The 10,626-nt window shown below is 33.4% G+C and overlaps 1 protein-coding gene across 1 annotated transcript in view; it reads left to right on the forward strand.

Annotated features, from left to right (window-relative positions):
• LOC140435052 (protein turtle homolog A-like) overlaps nt 1-10,380 on the forward strand; it is a 580,999-nt gene extending 570,619 nt beyond the window's left edge. The window contains exons 13-14 of the mRNA XM_072523739.1: nt 2,454-2,569; nt 7,794-10,380. Coding sequence (XP_072379840.1) covers nt 2,454-2,569; nt 7,794-7,940 — 263 coding nt within the window. The 3' untranslated portion in view covers nt 7,941-10,380. The remainder of the gene's footprint in view (nt 1-2,453; nt 2,570-7,793) is intronic.
• Nucleotides 10,381-10,626: the final 246 nt, after the last annotated feature.

Below are 10,626 nucleotides of genomic sequence, written 5' to 3' on the forward strand. Positions count from 1 at the left end.
ACAATCCCTAAAATCAAGGGATTGCCACTTTCGCCATCTACACCGTATCGAAGGTATTCTTCTCCACCGTGGCTGCCGTTGTGGACTTCATCCGTCACCCTGGACAATGGACCCTAAGCAGGTACTAGTTTCTCGGGTCAGGAAACACCTTCAAATCTGCGGAGGGCAGGGATTGATTCATTTTCCCTGATAGGACCATCCAAAGGAGTTCCTACCCGCTACTCGCTTCTCCTATTAAGAAGGAGACTTCTTATTGATGGCAAATTAGGTAAAATGTTTTAATTTCCACTTGGAAATCGTTCTCAAAATACAAACATTCATAAATTAAACAAAATTTTGTTTTTTCGTTACTTGGTGAAAAATTCTTCTAATAATTTAGTTTTATGTGACTCATTTATATTGACAATTCATATGATATATGACATATATTATACCTTTTAAAGTAGACGACTTTTAAATGATATTGCCAATATTTCTGAGTTGCGTTCCTGGGACGACATTAGTGTAAAATAGTTCATTTGATTCGCCTTTAAAAAGACGACCACATGCCATATTGACAGTAAAATTCTCCTGTTAGTGATTCCATAATAAATCATGAAAAAAAACCTCATAGTACTATCCCGACATGGTAAGTATTTAGTCTTACATTTAGTTTACTCTCAATAAATACCAAATTCCAATTGTATATGTATGTTATTTAAAAAACATAAATGATGTGTCCTGATATATTATTGACTTACTGACGTGTGTTCCTTTTATTAACTTCCTCTTTTAATATGGGTAACCAGATCCAACTGTTGTCTGCCGAGAAATTTGCGATGCAATAGGTCTCATTTAGTATAATTAGTGTTTTTAGGACTATACTTTAATCGTTCCATTGAACCCTATGTTCATTTTCCCATGCGTGTTTACATATTTGAAATCTATCAAATTCTCTATTTTTAATAGAAAATTGATGTAACATTTAATGGCCTTGATGTTTCGCCGAAATAAAACCGATGGCATCCTTGTGTTTGCTGTAGGATCTCGTTCTAAGTTGTTTTGTTCTATTCTGTCGATTGTTTAAAATTCCCTATTGATAAACGATAAAGAATAATGTTTTTTTAATAAAACAGATGTTAACAAATGTTTTTCCTCTAAAAATAAATTTCGTCAGAACAAGTAATTCTGGTTTAATTAATTAGAAGGCACAGATTAAAGCGAAATTCTGAATTTGGTTTCGAAAATTAGTCTACGATTTTATTATCAGATGTCGCTACATTGCGTCTATACGAAGCCATGTTAGAGTTGCTTCCTAAGACAGAAAAGATTTATTTCACGTTCAGAGCGATTGCGAAAGCCGTTCTGATGAGGCCTATTGGGCCGAAATACGTATAAGCGGATGCGCAAGCGTCCTGTACGTAAAATCAAATCTTAACTGTCTTTTCCTTTTTATTTCCATATACTCTGTACGAGTACTAGAAACCAATTCGCTAAGAATTTTGCTTAGTTGAGGAGATATGTTGTGGAATGCAATTTTTAGATTCCCCATGTGTCTCTTAACATCTTTATCAACGTCTGTTTTGCCTTGCAATTCTTAGAAGGCACAGATTAAAGCGGAATTCTTGAATTTGGTTTCGAAAATTAGTCTACGATTTGAAAAAAATATTGTGTATTTTTTATAAATGTGTCATTTTTATTTGCAAATGGTTGTATAATATTTAATAAAAATTTTGACAGTTTACTACAAGGAAAATTCATGGTACTACAAATAAGTCAAAGTGTTATATTCGTTTTATGAACGTTCGGTACTCCATAAAAATAAAAATTATCCAGATTTGACACAGTAACTTGAAGCCATAACACCTTCCGTTATTAAGTTGTGCTTCAGATCATTTTTAAATCAACTTAGTACATGATTTTGGATTTGGTAGACATTTCTGTGATGTTTCTTTGTAATTTTCTAGAATGTAGTCGATTTTTGTAGGCATATTTAATATAATTGCTTCTTTCTATAATCATTTTCAGCGTGTCAAGTCGACAGATGTGGGCAGTGAAATGTCGCTTAGAATTAAAAGTCTCTGAAATGGAGGGGATTTAATTACTCCATAAATCATTATAATCATGTTATTCACTTAAGCAATATTTCGCTAGGTTAACGCTAACAAAGTAACGAAATTTTTAAGTATTAATAACCAATAAGAAGGAATGTAAGATGCATGCTATTAAACCCTGAGGCTTTTCCTCTAAGAAATTTTGGATAATAAAATTTTAAAAACAGCTTGCTGGAAAACTTTAAAACCACAAATTTCGATATAATCTGTAAAAACCATAACTGATTTTAAAAATAGAGGACTTGATAGGCAGAAAAGTTTATAACAACCTTTTTATCACGCACGAAACACTTACAAAAAAAAAATGACGTTATGACCTACTGTAGTCATTGTCCATTTCAACCGTTTTTTAATCTTCAGGTACGGAATCAACACAAAGCACTTTACCTCGACCAGAACGTCTCTACACTAGTTTAGATGGAAACAGTCGGCATCAGCTTAACTGTACTCCATCAATATCTATCGCAAATAAACAGGTAAGTGAGAGTAGTGATAAAGTAAGATTGTCAGTAAAACAATTTTTGCATATAGATATCTCTTAATCTTATTTGCAATAATTTTTTACATATTGCTGATAAATTTTGCCTGTTTATATCTTACTCTAGGAAATGAAGCAATGAACCTTTGAAAATAGGCGCAGTAAGACGGATTGAGAAACAGTTTGCTGGATTCGATTCGTAGGAGCGTCAGAAATTTTTTTGGACTAATGCGATCATGAAGAAATGAAAAATTGCATTTGTGTATAAGAAAAATGCATTTCCAAAGTGCATAAAAAATGAAAAATTTTCAACTACGGAAATATCGACAGGAATAAGTTTAACTTTGTTACTCGAGGGTTTTCGAGGTCGCTGAACACGACTATGATATCGACGATGGTCCTCGAGCTACCTGGTGCCCAAGGTGGACCTCGCGTCCTGAAGCATGTCAATTTTATTCTAAATCAGTCGACAGTCATAACTGATGGGTTTTTAAGGTCGTTGAATACAAATATGATAACGATAGTAGTCCTCGAGCTCTCCAGGGTGGACCTATCTTTCTGGAGTTTCATGTTATTTTTATTCGAAATGAGTCACAAGTTATTATTCGGGGGTTTTTGGGGTTGATTAACACAAATATTTCCTTTGCAAAGGTAAATCCTTTGCAATTACTTTTACTGATTTTTGGAGAACAATAATCTCCAACCAAATAATTCTATTTCAAAACAAAATAAAAATATTTCCGCCGCATCTGTTACCTAAATAAATTCCTTGCCTGCATTGACTTATTTCTTAGAATGTTAATCTCCGCCCATATTGACCTTAAACCGGTAGATCCTTCAAAATGCATAGACAATTATTTCGGAGTGGCTAGGGGAAGCCAGTGAATTAGCAATAGTTGTAGGGTTTAGACCTACTTTTCAAGTTTCGGAGAGTTTTTCTCCACGTTCGCAATCGCAAGTTACGCAATATATCGGGAACCCTTAATGTGAAGTGTTATGGTGTTTTCGTTCGTAAACTGTAATTTTCTAATTAGGTTCCTTACGATTAGTTATTCACTCACAGTTTATAAGTTTCTATTTCTTGCCCTTTTTCAATTACAGTTCTAGCTAAACAAGTTATTGTTTTATTTCACTCTATCAATCTATTCAACAGGCCAGACTAAATCACATTTAAGAGTCCATTTAAGTTTCTATTACTGAGCATTCGAAGGCTAGCGGAACAATTGGACTTACAGCAAGTACAAACCGCTGAAAGAGACACTGTTAGCATACAAGACTCTACGTGAAGGGATGTTGAAAACCGGCATCCCTCCACTGATGAATGATGAATTATTAATAATTATATAATATAAAATAATTATTATGGTTGTCCTTATAAAAATGGCGAATGCACCGATTATGTCCAAAAGACACGTGATATCGAGAAGACAAGAACTGTATTAATTTAATTATGTTCTACTGAAGAATATGATGCTCGATGAGTGTTGTAGATTTATATTTATGTTAATAAATATTAATATAGATCCGTAAGCTTATATTTTGTTTTCAAAATATTGTCGCTGAGAAATCCAACGGGTATAAAATGCTAAAAACACATTTTTCACCAGAGAGTTCCAAAGAGTTTAAAATTAAAATTTTATCGCTTATTACTCTTTATTTCAGATTATAACTATCATTTGCATGGATAAAATTATGCAAAGTTGAAGTATTCGTAAGAAATAACCAGGTTATTGATAAAATCCAGAGAAATATGCAGATATGCCAGTATGACTTTACAATGTAATTACTGTGTGCATTTAAGTTATGTCAATATTATAAAGAACCTATTAAACTTCATCATAATATATTCTTAAATAGTTAAACATCAACAAGGATCCCTTTAAGTTATAGGAATTTAATATTTTTTCATAACCTGCAATCTTATTAAGGGACATTACGAATTAGAACGTAAATAGTGATATATTTAGATTTAAAATATATTTTGTAACTTATCATCATCATCTTGGTACTACAGCCCTTAGAGGGCCTCGACCTTCTCAAGCTTTCTACGCCATTCTGTTCTGTCCCTTGCTTGCATTTTCCAGTTGCCGACTCCGATCTTCTCCGCATCTTGTGTTACCCCATCCATCCACCTCAGCTTTGGTCTACCCTGTCTTCTCATTCCCACGGGTTGCGCTGTTAAAATCTTTTTTATCATATTCGATTCAGAAGCCCGAGCTACATGTCCTGCACACTGCAGGCGGTTTCGCTTAATTATAGTGGTAATATTTTTACCACCAAACGTATGCTTGTAGATATTCTGCAGTTCAAAGTTATATCTACGCCTCCATATTCCGTTCTCACAGGCCGCTCCGTATATCTTGCGTAGCACCTTTCTTTCAAAAATGGATAGAGCGGATTCATCTGTTTTCGTTAGCGTCCATGTCTCTGATCCTTATGTGAGAACGGGGACTATCAGTGTTCTATACAGCCTTATACGAGTTTTTTGAGACAGACGTTTGTTTATTATTCGCCTTTTTATTTCCTTAGATGTGTTATTATTGGGGTTAACCGATGTCCCTAGATATATGAACTCTTTGACTACTTCGAAGTTTTGGTCATTAATGATTAAATTTGTGTCAACATTTCCAGCTCTTGTGTTTGTGTTAGTCGCCATGAATTTGGTTTTATTTTGATTTATCTGTAACCCCATTCGTTCTGCTGCTGCTACTAGCTCGGTTAGGATTTCCGCAGTTCTTGCCCTAGTTCTTGTTATAATGTCCACGTCGTCTGCATATGCTAGAATTTGGACTGATCTATTAAATTTGGTCCCCTGCTATCTAAATTAGCGTCTTGTACAACTTTTTCTAAGGCAACATTTAAAAGCTGACACTCCCTATGTATTTGAAATGGGGTTGACGAGTCGTTTTGAATTTTTACTGCTGATATCATCTTCGCCATTGTCACTTTTATCAAACATATGAGTTTTTTTGGAATTCCTAACTCATTCATAGCGTTGTAAAGACTTGGTCTTAAGACACTGTCATATGCCGCTTTAAAATCGACTTTTTAAAATCGAAATTTTGTAACTTAACCGAAGATAATTTTAGAAAAAAGTACTCTATGAAATCAATAGCTTAACTATCTTTAAAAAATATATTGCAACTTATCAAAAACTCTTCTAGGGTAAGCTGGAATAAAAAGAGTCGTCCCGCTGTTTTTGCTCTAAGGCGCGATCTTTAGTCGCAGCGACAAAAAAATCGCTGTCGTAGAAAATCTAGAGGTTGCCTCCACTGCGATTTGTAAATCGCTGAATTACGTCAGTTTTTTAATGGATGACATCGAAACTACTTGTGTGATCACTCTTTTGCTTCGGGCGATAGCTAAATGACGAAAGCATCGTTATTGGATTCATCCACAAATCAAAGATTTTTTAAAGGACAGTTTTACATGATATTCAACATACAATACAATTCATCATACAATAGTACTCAAAATCAATAGTACTTAAAATCACAATCAATAGTACTCAACATTTTTAGCATATTCCTCGTTGTCTGACATTAAAAAAAAAATTAAAAATTAAATATTGTTGAAGACACACCAGGCTTAGCTGGCTTCAGAATCGTGACTAAACAATCGTAAGTGGAGGCATCGCTTCGCGCTAAAAATAAGACAGGTTGGCATACTGGGATGCAAGTCTATTGGTCCGCTATAAAGACCTCTTTTAACCTCTTTCTTTATGATGTTTTTCAACGGATCAGTGGAACCCACACGTCCTAAGATCAAACCGGTTACACCTCTTAATGGAGCGGTACCTATCTGACCCCCAAGCTATATCCAACCACCCCTCCCCATCGTAAGACAAAACGAATGAGGGGGATTTTGTACTGAGCGTTGCTTTGGATGCCCTGGGTAATGGGACATCCTCTGTTTTACTTTGAGTGGTTAGGTCACCTAATTTTAGGGGTAGCTAGACGAGCTTTTCTCCCTATGACTGATAGAAATTATTATTTGACTTGATTTTGGACTTGTGTACCAAAAGTTTGTTTCAGATATATGTCTGGATTTTTGTGTGTTCGGTCACTCAGCCGCCGAATCGGCAAAATAAATTTTGTTCTCCTCGCCGGCTGAGTGTTCGAAAGGTCTGACCACCGAGCTCACGCTTGTCGCACGTGACCTCAATGCTCAGGTTTCGTAACTGTAGGTCTTTTGAAATACCTAAGGAGCTGTTTTGTCTGAAAGACGATTGCCTGAGGGGCTTTTTATGTTTGTGCGTCAGAATTCACTTGATTTGGTTGCATCGTTGGCATAACTGCTGTAACAGAGGGTTGGTAGTAATGATTAAGATGAAATAATAGTATAAAGTAGCAATGGGTGTGGTGTGCACTCCCAGGAGTATAGGACCTGGGATTATTAATTATACACGGGGTGTATGAGTATACACCCCATGTATAATTTTTTTGGTTTTTATCTTTTAGAGTATAACTGGTTAGTGAAATAAAACATAACTAAATAATAGAAATAAGATAATATAGGGATTTTTTTTGTTACTGCGTACGTTAGACTATTGCATGGCTACCTCATTCTTTATTTATCTTCTGGATTATCTCTATATTCTGTTAGCTGCTACCTGGGCCGTCTATGTATCGTCCTTACGTTTTCGTCATAGTCTGTTAACTTTCTTAATAATCTGCGCGGTTGGTTCCTGAGGTTATTGAATATCTTGTGTGCTCTTTCCTCCATTGTTTTCAGAATTCTCTTTTGTTGTGAATCCTGAGAAATTTACGCATAACTGATTTTATATTTGCCAATATCGTAACCGCATATTTGGACATGGTCATCATGGAGTTGTTTTTTTTTTGCTGCTCGTAACAGTTGTGATTATAAAATATTACGTCAATCGTACTGTCAGCTTTGTCATTTAGGTAACGCAATTATTTAAGCATACAGTTTGCCCTGTGACCCCTCTTTTTTCTTCTGATTTATTCCAGGTGTAGCATTGCATGTGTAGCAACGCCATCTGGCAGACTTTTTTAACTCAAGTTTTTGGTGGTTTGACATAAAAATAGACAAAAAAAAAGTAGTTTGATACTAATATCTCAAAAAACGATTTTTTGCACTTATGGTGTTTGATTTTACAGCGACGATATGTATTTCATATTGTATAAGATTATTTATCATAATAATAGAGCCAAGGCTCCCTTAATATACGTAATACTAATATATGTATTTTATTTTAGTCTCCCGTTCAGCCATCTGAACTTTCCACCAATACTTTGGGTAGAAGCCGACCAAGGCCCAGAGATCCATCGTACACAAATTTTACGACTATGAGACGAGACCACATTATAGCTGACTCAATTCCAGGACCTGAGAGTTGTGTTTAAACAAAAAACAATAAATAAATTACGAAGTAAAGCTGAGTTTGCATGGCCACAAATAATGTGAACATTATCGTTTGTTACAATTTCTAAATATTTATGTGCGTATTACATTCAAACGATATACCTATTTATCTATAGTTTCTAGATACCATCGTTCATGCCGTTTGTCGTTAAATCTGTCATCGTATCTATTACGTCATAATATAATGTCATGTGTCATGTCATCTTTCATTTATTTTCCATGTCAGTTATTGTCAGATGTTTTCATGTGTCATTTTTATATCATATTATTATTTATTGCTCAACTATTTGGCTCAACATACCTTTAAGGCCTAAGGATTAAAATTCTTAATCATAAATCATATAATTCAAAAAAAAACAAAATTACTTGAATGAACTTGAAAAAAAAAAGATTCCTGCGTTATCAGCTACAAATCTATTTTTATTTCTAATTTTTGATTTGTGTTGTTACTTGAAAATGTAAATTTAATTATCAATATCTTAAAAGTAATACCAAATTCGATTATCAGGGAAAATGATTTTTTTGTATTATGTATGAAATAAGCATACTTGTAAGATATATACATCTTGACTGACATCTAACTTAGCGCATAACTTGCTAACGACTAGATAAATTTGATATTGTATGCAAACAATACAATACAATCAAGCTGGACAATTATTTTGTTTTTTATTGCAAATGGTAATGCAACAAACATTAGTGGTGTGCAAATCATGCGGAATTGCCAATACGAAAACAATAATGTGAACTCATTAGGGAGTGTAGACATTGTAAAAAATTTTCTACAGCTATCAAAACTTCTGACTGAATTTCGTATATAATTAGATGAATAGATGCTGTAAAATGCTTTAATTCTAGGTTATTATCTCCTTTATGTTGCACAAGAAAAAATAAAAATTGAATTTGTTTTATCAAAAATTTAATAATTTTCTTATAATCCTTTATATTATATATCTACTTTGGGTTTATTTATAACCTTGCAGTTTTATAATAATATATTACTCTTTAATATACAATCCGTAACTGTTACAAAATATAACGTTAATATTCAATAGAAAGAAATAACTTTCTGACAACTGACAACTATGTGCTCTATACATCGAGTTAGAATCTATGGAGAAGCTATGAGCATATTAACGTGTGTATTAAAAACGGCGTAGGTAGGCGTGGCTAACGGTGATACCAATATGGCGGTGGGATCATGGCCGGACTCAATAATATTAAAACTACTATAAAAATATGACTAGTTATTCAGAAGATTTAATCATAATCTACAAAGTGCAATACATTTTTAATAAACTATAATTTATTTATCCCGCGGTAAACACTAAAAACACGATATATTATACATAAAGATAAATTAATACAGTCAAATACTATTAATTTATTCTCTGCCTGTTCTCTCTGTTTTTTCTCTTCCAGACACCGGAAGAGAAAAAACAGAAATAAAAAAAATAAAAATTGAGTAAGACAAGGAGATGAGCTCTCAATGGTACCTACTATTTTTTATATTCCTAGACAAAATAATAAAAAAGGTATCAAGCGCAGGAACTATAAACAAGAATGACATACAAATCATAGGATATGCGGACGATATAACCATAGTAGCAACAGATAAAAGGGTATTAAAGAAAACCTTCCAAGAAATAAAAAACGAAGCCAAACTGAGAGGACTGGAAATAAATGAAAATAAAACAAAATACATGAACGTAAGCACGAAAAAGAAGACACAAATGATAGAACTGACAATAGATGCACACAGTTTTAAGAGGTTAAAACATTCAAATATTTGGAAGTACTAGTCAACAGAAGAAATAGAAGTGTAGATATGAAAAAAAGAATTCAAACGAGAAATACAGAGTTTTATATAAATAAAAAAATATTTAGAGATAGAAGATAAGCCGATACACAAAAATTAAAATCTACAAAACGACCATAAGAGCAATAGTAGTACATGCTGCAGAAACATTTACATGAACAGCAAGAGAAAATCTTAGAGAGTTATCAGAAAAATACTGGGACCAAAAAGGGAAAACGAAGAGGATGCAAGACAATGGATAAATCACGAAATACAAGAATGGATGGGTCAAAAGAACATAGTTAAAGTAATAAAAGCTCAAAGAATTAGATGGTATGGACACATAATGAGAAGAGAGAAGCAATCCGTTATAACGGAATGGATACCACAAGGTAAAAGAACTAGAGGCAGACCTAAACTGAAATGGAAACAAAAAGTAGTAGAAGACTTAAGGAGTATGAAAATTAGAAATATAGAAAGGACAATCAAAGGGAAAGATGAATGGAGAGAAGTAGTGGAAATAGCGAAGTCACAACAGAAACTGTAAGACCAAGCCCAGAATGGGATGATCCCCCACACAAAAAGGATCTTCAAGTGAAAACAGCTTCAGCTTTTTCAGGAGCGTATAGCTTATATATATATATATATATATATATATATATATATATATATATATATATATATATATATATATATAAATATATATATATATAAATATATATATATATATATAAATATATATATATATATATAAATATATATATATATATATATATATATAAATATATATATATATATATATATATACGAGGCATGTTTTTTAAGTAAGTACCGTTTTGCGATTCCGCCGCCGCAGCGCTACGGTCGGC

This window comes from Diabrotica undecimpunctata, chromosome 2, assembly GCF_040954645.1.
Source record: "Diabrotica undecimpunctata isolate CICGRU chromosome 2, icDiaUnde3, whole genome shotgun sequence".
Lineage (NCBI taxonomy): Eukaryota > Metazoa > Arthropoda > Insecta > Coleoptera > Chrysomelidae > Diabrotica > Diabrotica undecimpunctata.